The sequence below is a fragment of the Drosophila pseudoobscura genome, chromosome 4 (genome assembly GCF_009870125.1).
Source record: "Drosophila pseudoobscura strain MV-25-SWS-2005 chromosome 4, UCI_Dpse_MV25, whole genome shotgun sequence".
Lineage (NCBI taxonomy): Eukaryota > Metazoa > Arthropoda > Insecta > Diptera > Drosophilidae > Drosophila > Drosophila pseudoobscura.
Window position 1 is genome coordinate 26,867,385 of NC_046681.1, and position 23,089 is coordinate 26,890,473.

The 23,089-nt window shown below is 52.2% G+C and overlaps 1 protein-coding gene across 2 annotated transcripts; it reads left to right on the top strand.

Annotated features, from left to right (window-relative positions):
• The first annotated feature begins 1 nt into the window (after position 1).
• Eaat2 (Excitatory amino acid transporter 2) lies at positions 2–6,522 on the top strand. 2 transcript variants are annotated; one of them, XM_015180841.2, is made up of 8 exons: positions 2–140; positions 342–619; positions 2,511–2,693; positions 2,770–3,103; positions 4,041–4,616; positions 4,971–5,300; positions 5,361–5,475; positions 5,534–6,522. In XM_015180841.2, the coding sequence occupies exons 3-8, from the start codon at positions 2,528–2,530 to the stop codon at positions 5,684–5,686; spliced, it is 1,674 nt and encodes a 557-aa protein (XP_015036327.1). In that variant the 5' UTR covers positions 2–140; positions 342–619; positions 2,511–2,527; the 3' UTR covers positions 5,687–6,522. The 2 variants fall into 2 exon arrangements, with proteins under 2 accessions (XP_015036327.1, XP_001356957.2); XM_001356921.4 differs by lacking the exons at positions 2–140; positions 342–619 and having other exon boundaries at positions 2,389–2,693.
• The last annotated feature ends 16,567 nt before the right edge of the window (positions 6,523–23,089 follow it).

The following is a 23,089-nucleotide window of genomic DNA, read 5'->3' on the forward strand; positions in this document are numbered from 1 at the left end:
TCGTGCTCTGCCGCGTTTAAATAGCGTAATAGTCGCCGTATTCGACGATCAGTTAAGTTCGAAGGCGCGCGGCATACCGGTTGCAGTTTTCACTTCGGTTTCGGATCGTTCGTGTGGTTCTCGCTCGTCTGCTCGTCGAGGTAGGGCCTCAGGGATAGCCCCATTCCTTCTAGAGACAACTTAAGCCCCTTGTCGCCCTTGTTGCATGCCCAACCCCTCCACCCCCCCACCTAATTCGATTTGCACCTGCCCGCCCTGCCGTATGGCGCTTTTTCTAGTAAACAAGCCTTGAGGTCAAACCCCTCTCTACCACCCCCTCTCTACCCCCCTCTCTGGTGCAGGTAGAAAAGCAATCCACTACAACGGCTACAGCGGTGCAACGCATTCTGAAACTGTTGATGCAACGCCAGCAGAAACTGCTGCGCCAATTGTTCCAACTGACTGCCTTGGCAAGACGTTAAGCATACGCACCGGTGTACAGGTGTACAAAACAAAACTCAAGCGCGAGTGTGCGACCAGTGAAAGGTGAAAGGTGAAAAGTGAGTGCCAAGTGGGGATACATCAAGGAGCGGGCCATTAACAAGCTCCATCCTGGGTAATCTGTGGTTAATCGTTAAAGGTGAGTGTTTCCCCCAGCGAAAAGCACTCGAGGGAAGAGCGGAAGGGGCAGCCAAATATAGTTATTAAACATGCATTAGCCGCCGCGACCTTCGATCGGGCCATCGGGGGACTCGTGCCCAAAGGCAATTTGTTTCAAAGTGAAATCCAAACGAATGGCCCGAGTGACAGGCCATCCAAATGCCGCACACTCGATTGATCTCCCATCCCATCCATCCATTATCCCCCCCCAGATCAGGCCCCAATGTCAAGTTCAAGTTCGAAGGGGGGCCTCTTGGGGCTCTGGCAAGTGCCAATAGATTGTCGCTCTCTGGCAAATCAAAGCAATGCTGACAGCGGACAGTCGTTGCAATTATCTTAATTATCTGCGAGAGAGAGGATCGTTGGGGCTGGGATCAGGGTGGACGCCGAACGTTTTGTTGTGGCTAAATATAACATTGCCCTATTGATTTGGCCGTCTGCCCAAAAGATGGACAGTGGACGGTGGAGGGTGGAGGGTGGAGGGGGTGCCCCCTCACATGATTTATGAATGACAGCTAACAAGGCGCGCTCTAACGGATCGATAAGCGGCCACCCCTTAGCGCCCAGCCCCGAAGGACACTCCAATTGTCGCCGACTCGCTTGAATCGATTAAGCGGGGGGAAACGGGGAGGCGGGGAAACGGGGAGGGGGCGACTGGCATTTGCGTAAGCCGCTCGCTCCACAAGCGGAATTTTCCGCTCCATTATAATTATGGAGCGTCAATCAGATGGTGGGGCAGGCAAAGGCTGCAAGTGCGTGCCGTCTCCATTTCAATTTCCCTTTTCATTTTGACATTTGAAAAGCCGGCTGCCAAAAGAGAGAGAGAGAGAGCACGAGAGAGCATCCTCGACTCCTGCGACTCGCGAGAGAGCAGAGTCCTGTCCATAAAAGCGGACCGCAGACGCGAGAGCCGCACATTCGCAGGAGGACGCTTCGAGTGAACGGACTTTCAGAGGAGCACAGACACGGGAGCAGAGACAGCGACAGAGACAGAGAAATAGCATAAAAAGGGCAGAGTGAATAGTGAAAACGAAAGCGGAAAGAAAGAAAAGTCTGGCAAACACTGGAATCACAGAGGCAATCCCTTTGACCTGCTCCAAGCGTGAGGCCCGGCTGACACAGATTCCACAGGAGACTCCAGCGACTGACCTGACCCCAGGCAGCCCCCCCCCCCCCACTCGAGTGGCCCGAAAAAATCGATTATCCATCGCCGAAAAGTGCAGCAGAGAGTGCAGCGAACCACGACTGACAGCAGCAGCAGCAGCAGCAGCTCCTGGCCGAAGGTCAGACACAAGTTCCAGAGTAGGCAGCGTACCGGGAAAGCCACAACAACGGAGCCATTAACCCACCAACGAGACTCGACAGCGGTACGGCACTCTGGCACCGGCCACACGCAGACGCTGAGGGACAAGAAGACAACCCCCCACCGGTAGGAGCCCCCCTGAGGAGCCCCAGCAGCCACCAAATGGCTTACCTAATCAACATTCTCAAGTTCAATGTTAAGTATCTCAAAAATCAATAATTTGGAGGCACACTCGCAAAGGGAGAGCCGCACAGAGAGCCCCCTCTCCCTCCCACAGGACCACAGGACATCCCCCCGCACATCGTTTGGCCATAAATATTAACGTGATTCTGATTCTCATTCTGATTCAACAATAGCCAAGGAAAGGCTCCCGTCTCGTCTCGTGTCGTGTCGTGTCGTGTCTCTCTCTCTCTCTCTATCGCTCTCTTGCCCCCCACCCCCTCCCGTCGCATCTGTGGTGGCGTCTCGCTCTCTGGCTGCCTCTTCTACTGATATTCTGCTGTGCTTTTCGCTGCGCTGCATTCGATTGCGCGTCCGCGGACAATGGAAAGGTCTGAGAAATTTTCAGATTACCTCTTTGCCAAAATGGGTCCTCCGAATGTGACGGCCTCCGTGCACGGCAGCGAGCTGCCGCCGAAGACCACGGAACGAAGCGACGCCCCCCTCGAGCTGACGGGCTACCGGAAGTGGCTGAGCGACAATCTGATGCTGCTGGTGACGCTCTCGGGAGTCCTCCTGGGAGTCACACTGGGTGCGTATGGCCGCCTCCACTCGAGCGCTCCTCAAACTCCACTCTTTCCCCCCTCTCACTCTCTCTCTCTCGGTAGGCCTCTCGCTGCGTCCGTTGCATCTCCATGGGGACTCCATCATGCTGATCTCGTATCCGGGAGAGCTGTTCATGCGGGTGCTCAAGCTGATGATCCTGCCGCTGGTCATCTCCAGCCTCATTGCCGGCTCCGCGAGCCTCAATGCCAAGATGAACGGCAAGATCGCCCTGCGGACGCTCGTCTACTTCGCCAGCACCTCGTTCTTCAATGCCGCCCTGGGCATTGCCCTCGTGCTGCTCATTCATCCCGGAAATCCGGATATGCACAATAACGACGACCGTTCGACGGACAAGCGGACCGTCAATCTCCTGGACAGCCTCCTGGATTTGGGCAGGTTAGTGAATCGAAGCAAAGTCGCGAGAAAGTTAATCGTTGAGGAAATTGCATTCAATCCGCCTCTAAGTCGCATCGCTTTCAAGTCTCGTTCTGGTGTTGTCCACGTCGCGTGGAAGTCGCGTACAAGTCGCGTTCAAATCGCGTTGAAGTCGCGTGGAACTTACTTGTAAACCGGGTTGGAAAGCAGTGCAATCTAAACCAATTTAAAGCGGTGTCACGTTTATAAGCAGTAATTCAAGCAGTGCAAATGAAGTGAAAATTGAATACAATTGAAATGGCAAGCGAAACTTGCCTAGTTCGTAAACCTATCACCCAGTCGCGCTGAGTAAATGGCCTATATTGCATTAAAATAACTTACAAGTTGAGCTAAAGTAGCGCGGAATTTGTAAGGGAATCTCGCGATGACGTTAACTTTTATTTTTAAACTGTGGCGCAAACTAGTTCGGTAAAGCAGTATGTAAAGTGTAATGGTGGCGCCATCTATTTGTCGCTAAAAGCTTACCTGAGCTGCCAAGCAGTTCATACAAGCAGTGTACTCAATCATCACACAGCTTCAGGCAGTGCAGCAAATTCCGCTTAAATTTGAATTCGAATTTCCAAGAGTCGGCTATCCATTTCTCTCATTTCACTCTTCTCGGACCAACACTTTCAATCGCGAATAAAATGGTTATTTTTGGAATTTGCTTTTAAATAGTGCAGAAACTGTACAGAAATAACTTGGCAAAGTATCAAAGGAAATCCCGCCAATACGTGTGATTTAACCGGTTGCTTCAAGCAGTACCCTCCAGCCGTTGGAGCAAGCACTTTGAACAAGCAGTAACTAAGCCGTTTACTGCTTAGTAATGTGCATTATTGAACGTTGAAATTTGAATTTGAATTTAAAATTGCAAGGGCGCGACTGTCCATTTCTCCCATTTCTTTTCGCCTTTCCACAGAAACGTATTCCCGGACAACCTGTTCCAGGCGTCGATCCAACAGGCCCACACCGTCTACCTGCCCAAGCCGAGCATCCTGCACGCCTTCAACGAGACGATGAACGAGACGGCTGTGCTGCTGTCCGGCGGACTGGAGGCGCAGCGCCAGGCCGACGAGCTGGACGAGGTTGTGCTCGTCCGGGATGTGCAGTACCGGAGCGGCACGAATACGCTGGGCATCGTGTTCTTCTGCTTGGTGTTTGGAACCTTCCTGGGGACGATCGGCCAGAAGGGGCAGGTCGTTGTGGACTTTTTCGCGGCCATCTTCGAGGTGATCATGAAGATGGTGACGTGCGTGATGTGGCTGACGCCGGTGGGGATCAGCTCGGTGATCGCTGGGAAGATCCTGAGCGTGGACGACCTGGGCCTGGTGATGGCGCAGCTCATCTGGTTCATCTTCACGGTGGCCGTCGGCGTGTTCCTCTACCAGTTCGTGGTGATGCAGGCCATCTACTTCGTGTTCGTGCGCCGCAATCCCTTCAAGTTCTACGCGGGCCTCATCCAGGCCATGCTCACCGCCTTTGCCACCGCCTCAACGTAAGCCATTTCTCTCTCTCTCTCTCTCTCTCACACTCTCTGTCTTGCTCTCTGTGATAGCGATAGCGAGGGTATCTGTGAGATCTCTCGAGATCTGCGAACGTCTAACGTGCTACAAGTATTTTTCCTTCTTCTTGGTTTCCGATCCGATCCGATTCGATCCCTGATTTGCCCCCCGCCCCGTCGTTGTTACGTTCTTGTTATGAAAACTCTTTTGTTCCGCAAACACCTTGAAAACACTTGAAATCCACCCAACATCTACATCTACACTACACCAATCCTGCCACCACTGCCACTGCAACCACTGCCACTGCAACACTGCATCTGCCATTGCATCTGCCACTGAAACTGCAGCGCTGCTGCCCTGCCCATCACATTCCGCTGCATGAACGAGAAGCTGCGCGTGGACCCGCGGATCACCCGCTTCGTCCTGCCCATCGGATGCAACATCAACATGGACGGAACCGCTCTCTACATCGCGGTGGCCTCGATTTTCATCGCCCAGATGAGCGGCATGGTGCTGGGCTTCGGAGAGCTCCTCACAGTGCTGCTGACCTCCACGGCCGCGTCCATGAGTTCCGCGAGTGTGCCGAGCGCTGCTCTGGTGCTCCTCCTGGTGGTGCTCACCGCCATCGATGCTCCTGTCCAGGATGTGACCCTCCTCTTCGCCGTCGACTGGTTTGTGTAAGTCCTGATCCCGACTCTCCTCCTTAGAGCTTCGCTTCATTGTGTCCTTTGCTGCAGCGACCGCATTCGGACCACCAACAACATGCTGGGGGACTGCTACACCGCCGCCATCGTTGAGGAGCTGTCGCGCAAGGAGCTGATGGCCCTGGATGCCGCCGCCGTCAATTATCAGGTGGTTTGTTGTCCGACTTCTCCGGAGAGTTCGCTAATGTCTTCCCCCTTGTTACCAGGACATGCCCGCCGGCACTCCCAATGGACACAGCGAGGTCATGCTGGAGGGCCAGACCGAGCTGATAACCGACTCCGTGGTGGTGGACATGAGTGCCGTGATGAACAACGTGAGCCTGCAGCAGGAGCAGCAGCACAGCAACCGCAGGGTCTAAGGATACCCCAGATGATCGCCCCCGTTCGTCAGTCCCGTAGCAGCCACCAGCAACAGCACCACCAATAGACCAAATAGTGTTCCCCCGCAAAGCAAAAGCTGTTTTGATATCGATCTGAACAACTATCGACCGTGAGACTGTCGCATGAGTGACGAACCCGGAACCCACCCGATACCAGAATTTATTCCCCATTTTTCCTTCTTTGGACTCGAAGAGAACTCTCGGCCGTCGAGGGGCTGCTCCTCCGAACACACATATATATCGAATATTCTCTCACCTAGTAGTCGTACCCGTAACCGTGCCCGTAATCGGATACGGGTGATGCAGTAGCACATACATTCGGACTGGCAAAAGCGAAGGCTTCTCTATGGGTGCTCTAAGTATTCGTGAACTGATTTCTGTGTTACGTTGTTTTGTTGCTTATTTCTACGATTATATATTGTGTCGTGTGTGTCGTGTGTGTGTGTCTGGTGCATGCACCACCGAATGCGAAGGTTGTACTACAAGAAGCTGGATCCTAGGTTTACTTCTAGTTTTAGTTTGCGGATCTGCTGGTCCCTCACTTTTCACGTTTTTGGTTATACCCAGATTATCGATCACCGATCACCGATCACCAACTAGCGATTACCGTTTACCGATTATCACACATGCATTCGTAGACTGATAGCAGACTTAGTTCACTAGCGATAGCGATAACAATTAAACAATTAAAATATATACACCCACACATATATCCGCATACGTATACGCGTAGGCGACAATTACTAACCAATATCCAACATTCGATTTGTACGCAAACGCCGAATACAACAACAATAAATGTTATTATACCATTAGCTATCCATATTTCTGCTAGAGGTCGGGATCACCACTTTCTTTCAAGAGGTTGAGGCTCTCTGATGGGCTGATTCTCGTGTCGGGGACTCCTGTGTCTGCAGCATGCTTACATTTATCCATTGAAGGGACCTAAGCACATTATGTACTCTTTGACGGGGTCACCATTTTCTTTCAATGGATTAAGGCCCTCTGGTGGGCTGATTCTGTCATGGTATGCATGTCTGCCTTGGACTCCTGTGTCTGCAGCATTGATGGGGCTTACTCACATTATTAATTCTTTGTCGGGGTCACCATTTTCTTTCAATAGATCTGCTGATTCCCCTGTATCATGCATGTCTGTCAGGGACTTTTTTTTCAGGGTAATACTCAGAGTTTCCTTTGCCCAATATATTCCGCATGATTTTCTTTGTCCATTGATGGAGCTTAAGTCGGGGTCACCCACCATCTAGATTGATGTCCTCTAATAGGCTAATTCCCGCTTATCTGAGTATCTTGTATGTCAATCGGGGACTCCTTTGTATATAGGATGATTTCCTTTATCCATTGATGGCGTTTAAGTCAGGGTCACCAACATCTGTAGCCATCGATACTGTTCTTACTTCCATTTCCATGGATATCTCCATCGTCTTTTGTATGAAATTAAATTATTAAGAACTTAAACATGGTTTGGGGTCACCATCTGCTAATCACCTGTCAATGGCTTGAGTGTCTTCATATTCGTGCACTGTGCACATTTGTATCTGTTGTATCTGTATCTGTATCGGCGAACGGAAATTTGCCTATCAACATGGCCATAAATCTCGCGATCGACGGGTGAGCAGTGAATGAATGAATCATCTGCACATGTGTACGAGTGCCCGTAAGTGCCATAACTCAACGCCTGCACTAGTTGTGCCCAGTGGTTTGCACAAGCGGACCAAATCGGGCCTTATATAATTATATAGATACGGTCATAGGTGCATGTGCATATATGAATACATTAGAGGGAATCGGGCCGGGTCGGGCCAGAACCAGGCCCTGGTAGATAAGGCCCTGTTTTAGATCTGAAATCTGGGATATGGGATCTAGAAGGAAACATTCGATCTCTGTGTATCTGCAGCTCCGTTCCATTCGATTCGATTCATGTCAGGTGTCAATCTGCCTCACTGTCTGCACTTGAGCCCCACTGCCGAGTGCCTCGCTGCAGGTGAATGAATGATCGGCGGGTACACAAATCTGCAACAATAATGCGAACGCGAATGCGATACGGCACACGAGGTGGCAATATTTATGGAGATGCCAGACCGGGCGGCCTCTGTGTGTGGCTGCATGGAAACGTATCTAAGAGATTTGTAGTCGTCGTCGCATTCAGAAGTGCGCAATTGCAAAGTCGAGCTGTCGGCCGCTGAGCCGCTCTTGGCACCTCTTTAGCCGCTCTCTGGCCCCCTCTGTGGCCTCCTCCACCTGTCCAACTGTCCCACTGACTGAAGCTGAATGCTCTTGTGGCTGCTGCGCGTTGGCTGGAACTGCGACTGCGACTGCGGCTGGCGTTGGAGTGTTTGGCGTCTGAAGGTCTACTTGGCAGCGGCTTTGGAGTGTGTTGGCGTTGTCGTTGCCCCCCTTTCGCCCAGCACCTCTCCTGGGCTGCTGTCGCTGGCTGCTAAAATGAAATACGAGTGCAAACAGACAACAACATCGAAGGGAAAGCCATGGCCACAAGTCGATAGCTAGATACTCTAGGAAAGAGATCGTCTCAGTAATAGATAGAGCTTTCCCCCTGCGAAGTCTTGATCCAAATCCAAGGGATACTCCTCAATGGCTCTACCAAATCCACTTCTTCCAGTCTTTCAACGAGACAGAGAGACTTGGAGGAATGCCTGGTCCATAAATGGACACTCCACTCGATTCCCCGTTTCGTGACTCTCTCTTCCCCGCTCTCCCAATGGATTCCCCCCCACATTTCGGTTCGCTTGCGTGTGACAAAGTTCGTGATCGGCCCATTGGACCCAATATAGGGCATGGACGGGGGGGTACGGGCCCAGGGAAGCGTTGCTCGCTTCCATTGTGTGAAGAAACACACGGCGGCTGCTTGACTTGCGGCGCATTTTGAAGAATAATGGCCAAGACGGCGGGGGGCGGGGGGAACCGGAGCTGTGGCCCCTGCTCACGATATATATCGACACTTGTGGCACATATGGCATGCAGAAATATCCACATACTAGAGTCGTAGCTGCTGCATTCGCGGCATTTGCATAGCGCCCGGGGCTAATTAATTCAATTAGAGGCAAAGTCAAAGCAAATTTCCGATGGGGCGGTTTCACTTTCGCACTGCTGCTTTCGGCCCAGTCGGAGTCTAAGCCAGGTTCTGGGACTGGGCCTCCGTCTGGGCCTGAATGATTGAGCACTGGCGGAAGTTGTTCTCGTGTTGACAACGACAGCGCGCTTATCTCCATGACGATTGACTGGGATTGACTCTGATGGATGCAGAGGAAGGGGGAGGGGGCACAGGGGCACACAGGTACAGGGGCACACAGGCACAGGGGCCACTGCTCGCTTGGACATGAGTTTATGGGCAATCTGCTCGTCGATAAATTTGCAATCAACTTTTATCAGGCTGGCATCCCAGAACGTGCCTGCACTAACGTTTCTATTCACACGCTGCCGATGGCCATCGCCAAACGGGATTGGCCCCCCGTGCCCCGTGCCCCCCGTCCCCTCCTCTAGCTGCTGCCTCTCCCGTTGGAGTCAATCTCTGGTTTGGTGTGACTTTGAGCGGTGATAGATTGGCCCACATTCGTCGCGTTTCGACCGCTGTTGCTGGTTGCCTTCCTTCCCAGCCACTGCCACTGCCACATCCACATCCACATCATCATCATCTGTGGGGCACTGCTATTCCTCGCCGGATTGGTAATCTAACCAAATTACTGTGCTGTTCACAAACACGTTCTCTAAACGGTTTCATAATAACAACGCGCTCCTCAAAAGAATTTCCAGAGGCGCCCCCCAGCCCCCCCTCCTCACTCTTCTCATGCCTCTCTCTCTCTGGAGAGAGGGTATCTCTGCCTGTGTGTGTGTGTGTGTCTTGGCCTAATGCAAATTGCAGTAATAATTGGCCTATTATGCCACAGAATGAGAAACAGAGATGGCTAGAGAGAGGCAGTAGGTCGCCACCACCCAAGCCCAAGCCCAAGGAGAAGGTGGAGGCATTAGGCTCGTTGGCTCAGGGGTGGGGAAGGGTGGGGAAGTGGTCTCCAGAGAGGGGCATACCACGGAATCCCAGGATCCGATCCGATCCGAGCAGTGCCTTGCATATTGCGCTCATTAATTAGCCGACATTGCAAATTAATGCCTAATCAAATTTTATTGAATTATAAACCAGTCGGCATTCGAAATGCCAAAATGCAGAGGGGGAAGGGGAGGGGGGGGGGATGCAGGGAGGGAGGCCCGTCTGGTAATTAATGTGCACTAAAGCGGCCAGCAGGCATTAAAATTAATTTGATTTTGTCAAAGGCCACAACGCGCATGGGAAGCGCAATCCCAATCCCTCGGAGAACCTTCTCGCCGTTCGTCTAGGCGAAAACTACCCGAAATGGAGGTGCCACAAGAGAGTGGGCCACCGACTGGGGGATACCCTGTAGAAGGGAGGGAGAGCCTTCCACGAGGAGAACGAGGAGACGCTGAAGAGACTCGATTGAGATTGGATTCCTCTCGCTTCCTGTCTTGGCACCCTGTAGGGTATCCCAGGGCCCCTATAAGAGGAGCCACTGGGCAACGGATCGTTGCAATTTTAATTAACTGCCCCGTCGGTGCATTAAAATTGTTTTGACTTTGTTAAATGCTTGCAAATCGCAAAGCGACATGAAAATTTACGCGCCAGCAGCAGCAGCAGCAGCAGAGGCACCACAAGATGGAGCTGTGCATCTGTGGCAGGTGGAGAGAGGAGTGCCAGTGGCAGTGGCAGATGAGCAGAGCACAGATGGCTAGATGGCTAGATGGCTAGATGGGAGCCTGAAATCGATACCCTGAACATGCTCTCTTACGCGCACTCGGATGCGAATGATTCGATGCGGACATTCGCCATTTAGTTCGGGGGCTGGTGCCACAGATGCCACAGATGCCGCAAAATACCGCAATCAGGCGGCAGCCTCCCAGCCCCATTGTTCCCCAATGTTTCTCGATGTAATTAAAAATGCATTTGCCATAAGGAGGGAGAATCGCGCGTAGGCCGCCCCATCCATCCATCCCGGTAGGAAGTGGATGCCACACTGTGGCGTGGAGCCCTGCCCTGCCCCACCGCAGTGCAGTGCAGTCCATCGGTAATCGTCGATCAGTGCAAATTGTCGTGAATTAGTCGCACGGCCAAATCTATGACATTACCGAGAGCCAAAGCCAGAGCCAAAGCCGGCACTGGGGGCCGGGCACACATTAAAGTGCCGCCGCCCGCTTTGGGGTCGCCTTCGGGCCGGGCCAAAACAAGAGAGTGAGAGAGAGAGAGAGAGAAAAGTATCGCATCACACATGCGCCGTGTATGACGGAGGAGCTCTCCTCGACTCCACTCCATCGCTGGAGCGCTGCACGCGTGAAATGTCAAAAGCTAAAAATGCCATTTGCTGTGCTCCAATCACTCGTTAGCCTTTCGCGGGCTACACGGCCAGAAAAATGACAGTGCATTCCGGGCGGAGGGAGACGGCAAGAGGCCTGAAAGGCTTGTACTTGGATTATTTCTATGTTTTTGAGTATTCTGGGAGCTTAAGGTACTCCAAGGTGGGGTCATTCCTTCGATTCATTGAAGTATAAACCATGGGTAGAGGAATTTCTGAGAGGAGACCTTCAAATCCCCCAGAAAATATAAAGGAATCCGTGCTTTAAGTGGCTAAAGGACTGGCTCTGAATTGGTGGCCTCTTAGGGGCAAGGAGGCCACTGGAAGATGCCTCCAAGAGGACGCCACAGGAGCTACTGTCCTATGCTAAAAACACCTCGATTCTTGAGGGCTTCAAAGTCCCAAAAGCCCTGCCGCGACGCTTCATACCCCTAACCGTATAACCAAGGGTCTAACTGGCCTATTCGTGGCCCCTTGAGGGTTGACCGGGTTCACCCTATCCAACCTCTAAGGTTTCCCCAGACTATTCCTTCCATTCCATGGCTGTTGATGGACTACAACGTCGCCTCCAAGCAGAAGAGTAGTAGCTGTAGCTCTGAGGCCGAAAGAAGCCTCTCCTCCAATGCCTAGTCATGCACACGACATGTCTGGACAGCTCTTTTCGAGCTCTTGCAGGTGCCCTGCCACCCACTACCAAGTTTCTTTCAGTGCAGGCCCCGTTCGATGGCCACCGGGGGACGTATGCAAAGTGCCCATGATTTGCTCATTGTTGTCATTGTCCGCTGCGCAGCCTCACACGCAACAAAACAAAGAGGCAAAAGCCCCACTAGTGCTGGCTGGTGGCTCAATGGATGGCTTATGTGGCTGCTGGAATGGTTGGCTGGTTGGCTGGTCGGCTGGCAAATGTAAGCGTTGCACATGCAGATTGGCCAAAAGCGATAGCGATAGCCTTTTTATTTGCCTTTCGTCTGTTTTCAGTTTTCTGTTTTCATTTCTGCTGTGTTTTCCGTTTGAGGCTGAGGCTGAGGCAGAGGCAGAGGCTTTTGGCCGTCTTCTGGAGAATGGAGTTGTTGTGGCCGCCGCACGGCGGTGCCCAATATGTTAGCCACAGATGAACAATTTCCTGCGCACCATCGCGCCGCACCTGACGGCAGACAGCGGAGAGCCTGCGGAGAGTGGAGACTGGAGACGGGAGACTGGAGTACTGGCCGACTCCCTCGGCATAAGCGGACGCCTGGGTTCCACATTTGGGTTCCATTTTCGGTTTTCGGTTCGGTTTTTGGGGTCTTCGATGAAAAATTTGCAAATTGGAATTATTTATTTATTGATGCATGTTTGATGTGACGCTTTTGCGGAGAGTCTGTAGCCCCCAGACATAGATCTGGTCTCCCCTTCCCATCCTTCCCTTCACTCTCATGTAACGAATGGGTTTTTTAGCTGCGGGCCATCGAGCGAGGGGGGGGGGGGGGGACACATGTGTGAGAAATTGCTGTTTGTTTTATGCAAATGATCATCGCTGCATGGCCAGGCATTGGACCCGCTCAAAGGCAGACACAGACACAGAGCCATTCGGAGGCCGTTCCAAATTTCGGATTGCAATTAAAAACCGAAAGTGTGAAGGAAGCAATAGATGCAGCGACCATCAGGCGACCAGACCAGCATAATGAACCGATGGGAAGCGAGGCAAAAGAAGCGGGAGAGAGGGTGGAGGGAGGGTGCAGAGAGGGTGGAGAGAGGGTGGAGAGAGGGTGGAGATATCTTCTCAGATCTACCCGGAATGGGCTTCACTTTCTCTCGTGGATCCAGCATCTGTTCGGCCGGGTCCAAAGGGAGTTGTCAGGGTCTTTCCCACAGCTTTCTCCCAGGACTTCCAATGGACCCTCTCTCAAAGAGCAGGCCTGTGCCTCTGTCACCTCTTCTTGGAATCCCAGAAGCCTCCTCCATCAGAGGCGGTGCTGGAAAAACAGGAAGCCGTCTCTCATAATCTCTCGCAGCACTTATCGAGCAGCCAGCAAAAGGTGTTTGCACTTCCAGAAGTTTTTAGTTTTCAGTTTTCAGGCAATTGCGAGTTTTCGCAACTTGCATTTGTCTGGCGCCCGACTGTCTGCCACACGGCCGCCCAGCCTCCGTCGAAGACACCCGGCAGGGTCTCTTGGACAGAAGCCTTCTGTTTGCCGGAATAAATTAGCGTGCAGCTAATAAGCCCGGACGCTGGACAGCAGATGGGCGATGGGTGGAGTCCGGGCTGACCCAAAAAGCGGGCCCCAGCATCGGGCGTGCAGATTTCCCGGCTGGCTTGGGCTTTTCCTCTGTTCCCGTTTCGAAGGCAGCTGTCAAAAATCGTTGGCCGCCTTGCCTCCCCACCCCACCCCACTGTGCCGCCGACAATTCACACATTTTGCTGCAAGCCAAATAGCAAATGGAAATGGAGATGGAGATGGCGATGGAGATGGCGATGGAAATGCTAACTGTGCTTCGGGGGAGGGGGTTTGGGGGATCGGGGCATTGGTGTTTCCTGCTCGTTTGACGCGTTGATTGCCATGCGGTACGGGACTCGTATTCGTACATGCGGCAGCACAGTAGCCGGCATGGGTGTCAGGCCTCGTCACCGACTCCATGGCGGCAAGGGATGAGGGTGGGGCGGTGGGTTGGGGCAATTCTCTGATTGATGAGCCATTTGCATGTTTGGCTTCCAGGCAGGGCCCCCACTCTCCCTCTCCCTCTCTCTCTCTGTCACGTGAAAGTGTTGGAGGCCTCGGCGCTGCGACCACCTGGTGGGGTCCTCTGGAGGTCAACAATGTATCGATCAATAGCCTCTATGATTAATTGGCAGCCCATCTGCTCGTCTGCTGATCTGTTGATCTGTTGATCTGCTCTGCCATTCTTTGTGCCTGCAATTAACCCACTGACCGCTGGCCATCGACGGGTTTCCTATTTGCTGAAACTAAGGCTGTCATTAGCCGCATCCCCCCCCCACCACCCACTCCCGACTCCCGACTGGAATGAAGTCGTTTTCCTGGTAATTGCAGAGCCAGAAGAAAGTTTTAATGAGCCCTGGATCAGGCGGTTCAATCCATCCATTTTGCCTAATGTTTGCCTGTTTCGCTGGCAAACAATGCTGCCCCAATTCGCCAAGCATGCGCCCCATGGCTGCCATGGGATCCAGTGGTCGGTGGGGTAGGGGTACCCTTTGCTCTCGTGGCAACTTGTTTCGCAGCCGCTTCTCATATTGTCACGTACCGGCCGGTGTCAAAAGTGCATGAAAATCGTTTGCCGCATTGACTGTAATTAACTTCTTGACTCGATTTGACTCTGGCCGAAAGAGCGCCACGGCGTGGAGTGGCCACCGTGTCGTATGTGCAATGGCGGGTGGGGGGTGGGGGGGCAGCGGCTGATTTCAGTTTCGTTGCAATTAAAATACCTGTCCAAACGTCGATTGGAGCCTGGCCCCGTGGAATGCGTGCGCGGCTTCCAATTCCACTTTCAATTCGATTTCAATTTGTGTTTGATTACACGGCCTCCCCGGCCTCCTCGGCCCCCCCGGCTAAGTGGAGCCCCGCAAGACAATGCACAGCCCGTCGGTGGCTTAATAATTAAAATTATTTAACACGGTCTCGCTTGGGCCTCTCCTCCTCCCTCGCCTGCCTGCAAACTGGCTTCCAAATGGCATTGCTCATACGCCGCGTCCCCCAAACTGGCTGTCAGTCCGCAGAAACTGCCACTGCAACAGCGAATAGCAACAGCAACAGCAAACAGCTGTAGCCACCGAAGCGACGGTGGCAAAATAATTTGCATAACCCGCAATCTGTGTAATCTCCACGGCAATGGGAGTTTGTGGCATAAATTAAATGCAAAATGTCAGACGCGACTCTCGCTAGAGCCGAAGGGAGGGAATGGGGCGGAGGGCAAGGCGTGACCCCAATATATCAGCAAGAGATGGATCTAGTTCACGTAGAAACCCAAGAAGGAAGGTCCTTCCAAGCAGGAAAGAAGGGTCTGTTGTGCAGGAAAACTTCTTTTAAAGACTCCAAGAATCATCTCCTCATCCATCAATCCCAGAGTATCCCTTCTAGACCTTCTCTTCCATCGATTCTTGTTGGTTTTCCAGGGCTGCCAGGGGCCCTGCCACTTCCACCCACTCCCAGGCTCCCCCTGCTCAAGATGCCTCCACTTTTATGCCCTGTGAACCCCACTGTGCCACAGATTTGTATTGTCACATCGCGCGGTCGTCCAAACAGCGCTTTGTTGACCCGAAGTTGAAGGCACTTCACACGTCGCGGAGACAACTTAATGCTTAATACTTATTGTCGCGTTGCGCCTTAATCTAGATACACTTTGACTAACAACAGCTGCAGACAGCCCCGGACAGGCACACCGAGTGGGTGAGGGGTGAGGGGAGCGGGGAGCGGGGTGTCCCCCAGCCAATCCCCAAAGCAACCCCCCAGCAATCTTCAAAGCTCGTGCTCGTCCGGCAAACAGCACAAAATTGAGTGGCAAAAGTTTTTCCTTCTCTTTTTTTTGTTGTCACGGCTGTCGCCCCACAGCCTGTCCCCCCCTCCCACCATGCCCCCACACACACGGCCGCTGGCCGAGCGAGGCTGTCAGTCCTGTATGACTTCCACTCCCGCTTCAAACCCAATCCCAAACCCAATCCCAATCCTCTTCCTCGTCCGCCGACTGTAAATCTGCATGCGCGTCGCGGTGTCAAAACTTTTTTAAACAAAATAATTAAATGTAGAGAAGAGGGAAGCCTCAACAGGCCGCAGAAACAGAAAAAGCAGCAACATAAATAGTTGCATGGTTTGTCTGCTGCCTCCTGCCCCATGCCCCCTGCCCCCCCGCCTGCTGCATGCCCCAACAAAAGCCCAGGCAAAGAAATCCGCTAGAAAGTCATGTTCGTGTGCCGAAGCTCAGAGAATCAGCCGAAAAAATGCGCTGCCTGCTGCCTGCTGCCGACTGGAGCTGACCGCGTGATCCGCGGACTCACGAGTGCCGCATCTCCCCGGTGTCACGGCATCATCTCGAATCCTGAATCCCGACTCGGCCATCGGCCGTCGGACGTCTGCAGTCTGCAGCCTGCTTCCAGCTGCATAATAATTTATGATCGCGTCCAAGATGTGGGTTAATCGTGTTTTGGGCTAGTTTTCCCGCCCCCTGCCCCCTCTTTGTGGCAGCCATAGCTGCTGGTTGGCTGTGGCATGTTCTTCACATCCAATTACTGGGTCAGGGACCTGCAGAGTCCTGCAACAAGCCTCCCACTCCCACTCCACTCTGTCACAATGGCAAATGGGGCATTTAATCTCTGGGAATGCGTAACAGGCGTCTCCACGGCTCTCCACGCACGACTCTCCAGGCAATTAGCCATGGAGATCATGTAGCCTCCTCTACGATCCATCCATTGCCATTCCAGGTTCCAGGTTCCAGACTCCTTTCTGTGGCTGTGATGAGCCGCCAAGAAGCAATAAAATATCATTTTATTAGCATGAAGACGGAGCTCTCTGTTCAAGTGCCAAGGTGGAGGCGTCTGCCCCTCTGCAGCACCCCCCCTCAGCATCCATTGTGCAGCAGCAACAAAAGCGAGACACGTGCACTGGCAGCCAAACGAGTCGAGGTTAATTTCCAAGGCAGTCAGGCGGCTGAAGGGGAGAGCCACGACGGATGGAATACCCTAGGAAGTGTTCGAAGGAAGGCACAAGAACGAGTAGAGAGGAGAGAATGGGCGAAGAGGTGGATTGTCCATCACTTTCGAGGGTTCCACATCTATAGCCACGGAAGGAGTCAAAGGAACTCTTCTGAGAAAGGCACAGGAACGTTTTCATGGCCAGGAGAACAAACTGTAATGAAGAGAACGAGTGAGCAAGGTGCTTTGGCAGTGGTTTCTTCTGCCTATGCAGGATTCTCCTCTCCTCTGAGGGTTCCACATCTATAGCCAGGAAACAAGGCAAAGAAGCTCCTGTTTTCCTGTCCTCAAAGAACCTTTAATCACCCTATAGACCCCCCCCCCTATAGATAGGCTCCTGCCCTTCTGCATTCTCCCTCCTCTAGACGCCTCTCTGGAGGTGCATACCCTGTCTCTCCTACAGGGTATCGTAGTATTTAGTATGCAGTTACAGATTCTGCGCTCGTTTCGGCCTCTCTCTATGGGTCTCTGGGTCTCCAGTGTCCGCTGCCGCTGCCGCTGCTGATGCTCCTTCTCGTGGCTCAGAATTTATGCATATGACCTTAGTTATTGACATAATTTCGTGGCTGGCGGGTCGAGCACGAAACGAAAACGAAATGTGCATAAAACTGCTGGTTGGGGGCATCCCAAAGGGAGAGCGAGAGAGCGAGAGAGCCTCCTCCGATCCTCCTGGCTGATTGTGCGAAATGTTCACGCTGCTTTGGACAAATGCGCAAATTTGTAAGCAGCGAGGGGCAGCAGGGCGGCATGGAGTCGAGTGTGGCATGGAGTGGCGTGTGGGGAGGGGACGGGGATCTGGTGATTATCACTGCCTCCTCCTCGTTGGGGCATTTGTCAAATTTTCCACTTAATCCGACGTCAGTCGAACTCGCATGGAAAATTGTCGCAGCCAAGCAGAGGCGCCCCACGGCGACACGGCGAGGGGGAGCAGGGGGCAGGTGGCAGGAGAGATCTCTCCATTGAGGCTGCTGCTCAGACCCGGACTGTGCCTGGGCCTGCCTTCGAGGCGCTTTAATTGGTCTTATGAAATGGACAAAGTGCGAAATGAGTTATGCGCACGCGCGCACCCGCCGTTGGAGCCGCCGTCTCCGCGGTCGAATCTGAATCTCAAACCAAATCCGAGTCCGAGTCCGAGTCCGAGTCCAAATGCGAGCCCGCGCCGAGTGTCCGATAATGAACGCATGTGGGAATTCGCAAAATTGGATTTGGGTATTGTGCAACCGGGGGCTTGTGGCACCGTCTCTTGCCCCCCCCGGCTCGGGGATGGTGCTGCACTTTTTTCTCTGCTGCGGAGAGTGTGAGCACGCAAAGTATCTATTAGCGTCGCCTTTGCGCGCTCGAGTCAAACGGAATCTGTTTAGCAGTCGCTTGTCGTTTGGCGTTTCTCCTGTTTTTTCCTGCTTTTTGCTGCTTTTTCCACCATTCGCTGGCTCGCTGGTTCGTTCGGGTTTTAGCCATCGCGAATTATCTGTTAATTTGTGGCAATTTAGAGATTTGCAGATACGAAGCGCATTCAGGCAGCTGCTGATACGGGGGGAGTATCCCCAAACCGACGACCGAAGACAGTAGTCACTGGCAAAGATATGGAAAGGAGAGAGAAGAGGGAAGGAGAGACGGCATCATTCAATGGGAACCAGAGCTTCTTCGGTTGCTGCTCCTCCTAGAGACCTGTCCGTTCTGGGGAATGTTAACGACTCTGTATGCAAAGTGACAGCGCGGACAGCGGACAATGGGCAAACAAAGGGCGTGACCAGCGGGCACAGAGCGGTGGGATCCCAGCACATCGGGCACCGGGCACCGGGCACAAAGTGTGTGGACAGCTGGTGCGTGATAATGGGAGCGGAGTGGAGATGGACAGAGCGAAGGGCATCGGCACAGTGGGGCAAATATCGAGTGCCCCTTGTGCCCCTGTAGCCTTTCGCAAAGCCTCTTCTCTAAGCCAAATCCTAACCTAGAGAGAGCCAGCTCTTTATCCCACTCCTCAGAGCCCTTCAGAGCGAGTCTCAAGGCCAAGCACAGGCCAGGGGCAAGAGTAACGGCCAGCCAGGGGCACCAAAAGGCACTGAGAACAGCCTCCTGGCTCTCCTACGACGAGCATCTCTCCCTCGCGTCACACACTTTTCGCACAGACTGTGCCCAGTGTTCGACTTGCGATACATTCCTGAAGCGGCCACAGTCGAAAGCAAACCACAAACAAGCAGAATGGAGCACAGAATGATGACGAGGAGGAGGAGGAGGAGGAGGAGGAGGGGGAGGAGGAGTAGCAGAAGGAGGTCGATCCAGTCTGCGGACTAGAGAAACCTCTCTTTCGTACTGCCAATACGCATGCGCAATTTTTCAAAAGCTTTTAAAGCGAAGAGCCCAGAAAATTACGTTGTAATTTTTGTAATTTCTGTAATTGCCTAATTCTGATTAATTTGAATTGACGTAGAACCGAGGAGCGAGTGAGAGCGAGTGGGAAGCGAAGCCAAACACGAATATTTCTGCCAGTGTACCCTCCGCCCGGCGGATTGAGAGGTCACAAACGGAGGGAAGCTGAAAATTATGCACCATTGTTGCAACCGCAGCAGCCGTGGAGAGAGACTCCTTCGAGTCTCTGCTGGCCTTCGGGTAATCCTTACTTATGCGCAGTCGCGGTTCGAGCTTCAATTTATCTGCCGCCTGCCGCCTGCCAGCCGGTGCGTGGCCTTCTTTAATTTGATTAAAATTTATGAAGAACTATCGCCAGAGCAGGCCTTAAGCCAAGGGCAGTCCGCAGTGGCGGTGCCAGGAGCCTGTTTCTTTTTTGGGCCTCAGTCTCCCTCGAATATGCGGGGGAAAGCTTTGTGTTTGGGGAGGAATCTCTCGCATGAGAGCCCTCCTGCCAGAGGGCATGTCATTTGAGGATCATATATGAAGATAAATAATATATCTTAGTGTCGCGGCCCTTGTACCTCGATGGAAACACAGATCTCCTTCCGAAGTGCTTCCCTTGGTCCTCCTCCATCCCAATAGATACAGTAGTCGTAGTCTTCCCAGATCCCAAGCTCCACGCTCCACGGTCCACGCTCCACGGTCCAATTTCGGTGCGAAGCGATTCTTGTAAAGAGATAAATTTGCTGGGAATTGGTGACAAGGTCGCTGGGTTAATCCGCGCTCGTTGTCAGGGCAAAACCATAACTCAATTAAATGCTGGCCCATTAATCATACGCCAAGTGGAACGGGGGACTGGGAGGCCGAGCTATGGAGATCCCAGAGCGAGGACGATGTGTGAAAATCTCCCGTTGTGATGAAAAATTAAATGCAACTCTACGAATCCGTAGATCATCAATGAAATTTAATATGCAAGCAGCCAGCAGGCAAAGGGGGGACCCAAGGGTAGACAATCTCATTGTGTAGCTTAATTAGCCAAAGTTGTTGGCCAGAAACAGAGACAGAGCTGCAGACGACCCGCTGATTAGAATGCCCCTGCGATCCACTTGCCACGAGGCAGGGGCAGGGGCAGGGGCAGTGGCAGGGGCAGGGGCAGAGGCCTCTAATGAAGCCTTTGGAGAGCTCGAATCAAAATGGAAATGGAAATTTAATGGCAGACAAAACGCTTCAATGCTCCATCGTCGGGGGCTAAACGATGGGAAATCGCTGTGGAGAGAGAGAGAGTCATAATCATGGCCAATCAGTGGAACTCTCTCTTTCTCCGAAGTGCAACTGCAACTTTTGTTTAATGTTTTATGTCGGGCGATAATTTATGCGGCCGCGGACCGGAGGATCTTCTCGGGATACCAGGAACCAATGCGAGTTTTGGACATAATGCGCGAACTTATGCAAATGTCCGGTCTCGGTGCCGGGCCTGTCCTGGCCCTGACTTATGCCTGAAATTTGTCTAGTTGTCAGTAAATATGGGAAATCAGTTTAGAACATGCGTGCCACAGTTGCAGCCAGCAGGAGGGGGGTGGGGGGTAGTCTGGAGGAGGCGACATTGAGACTTAAGCGGAAGGCACAGCAGGAGCACCAGCAGCCGCAGCCGCAGTAGATATCCAGCATCAGATACAGAATACAGAATACAGACGACTCGTAATGGCGACAACAGCCCCAACGAAAAAACGAAGAGCCAACAAAGGAACGAGCCACAGAGCCCACAAGAGCCCCAGCACTCTGCAGAGGAGGCTGCGGCCTGGCTGGGGACATGCAACATGGCTTGTTGCTGCCCAGAGATTGATGCCTATTGACTATTGATGCAGAAGGGGTCACAGGCAGAGCCCCCCCCACCCCCCCCCTGCCTCTGAGTGAGTGGCATATGCATATGAGCATCGACATGGGAGATATCTCCTGCTTTATAAGGATAATGCCCCCCACCCCCCAACCCCCCATAGAAGATCGCAGGTTGTTGTTTCTGCTTCTGACTCTGAAATTTGCATTGCAAAGCATTCAGACAGAGAGAGAGAGAGGGATTCTCACGTGTGTGTGAGCCAAAAAATATGAGAAATTGCTAAAGAATCTCCAGTTCGATGAACCGCTAGAGAGGGTCTCTCGTCGCTCGTCTCTCGTTTCCGGGGAATCTCTCTCTCTCGCGAGAATTTATGCATATTTCTCATGTGTTTACATAAATTTCGGCGACAAAGAATCGATCAGAATCGATCAGAATCGCTCCGTCGTAAATCATTTGACAAATCGCTGGGATTTCAATAAATATCGCATTAAACGGGGCGAGCATTCAATTCGCTTGTTGTGTAACATAAATTCACCGCTAGAATTAATCCCCGCCTCAGAGTCAATTAGTATTTGATGGCGATTTTATGGGCTAACCACCGAAATCTAGAGAAATCTCTCTTTCTCTAGAGATCAAAGGGGCAGCGGCAAAGGTTAAGCCAAATTTGGAATTCATTTCTGCTCGCAATTATTTATACGCCAGCGCCAAGAAGTCGGACTTCATTAGCGGCAGGAGAGAACCCACCCAAGACGCCAAATCGGACATCGGACATCGGACAAGAGAGTCGTGTAAGTGGAACGCCGCCTTATCAGTGGAGGGAGGAGGGGGGACACTGAGGGGGGGTGCACCATTCTAAACCCGACTTTATATCGAAAGCGTATTTCAATTAAAACTAAAACAGAAGGCGAAACAAGTCGCGGAATCTCTGGCGCTCTCCCTCTCTCTCTCTCTCGCTCCCTCTCTCTCTCTCTCTCTCTCCTGGTGGCTCTTTGGGGCTCTCCCCACATGAAAACGCGAACAAAATGTGCGTCTCATTAAAAATTCGCATAATTTAGAGATTAATGAACGAGCGCCCGGCTCGGACTCGGACTCGGACTCCGGCTCGGGGTCGACAGCGACAACGACAACAACGATGATGACGGCGTTGGCTACCGAAATAAAATAGCCATATTTATTGATCTTCCATGGCTCCCCAATGGCCCCTCCTCTCCCGCCTGTTGAGCGGGGGCATTATGATTCGCTGATGAGTCCGCTGACAGGCCCAGAGCAGTCGCTGCCAGGAGTGCCATCTATTTGCATGGCCATAACAAAGGATTAGACCAGAAGCCTGGACTAAAAAGAGCCAAGAGTGGGCCGGGACACAAGTCTTGGGGACAGGAGCAGCGTCGCAGGCAAATGCGCAAATAAATAAAACTTATTATCGGACGCAGGAAATCAACAAGCAGCCGGAGAACAGCACGCGGCAGAGTTAGAGAGGCAGAGCCACAGGCAGAGCCACAGGCAGAGCCAGAGGCAGAGCCAGAGGCAGAGCCAGAGGCAGAGCCAGAGGCAGAGCCAGAGGCAGAGCCAGAGGCAGAGCCAGAGGCAGATCCAGAGGGAAATGTAAAAGGAAAGCATTATAGAGAAGAGCTGATACCCTGTCGGGCAGAAGCAAATGAAGGCACCGCCAGAGGAAACTATCATTTTTTATCAGCAAAATGTATTCCCCAATTCTTTGAAGATTGCTGAGAAATATATCTATGATCTCAGCTACTTGGTATAGTATTTTGCCCCTAGAAAAACACATAAAACCCTGTCTCCATAGATGAACAAAATATATGAGAAATTTTTTCGGATCTTCCTTTTAATCTTCTGAGATTTCAAATATTCCAATAGAAATTAATGCCATCGTTTAGCAGATAACATATAGAGGATATAGAAATTTTATAGAAATTATTTAATTATTAATTATAGCAATTGAATACCTATACGATTATTTATCAGAAAAATACGACTTGGAAAAATGAAAATTGGAGCATTAAAAGCCGGCGGAATTTTTTCATAGGCGGAGATCTTTCTATAAGAAAGATCTTCTGTAATTTAGGGGGAAGCTTAACAAAAATTCTCTGCACAAATTGTAC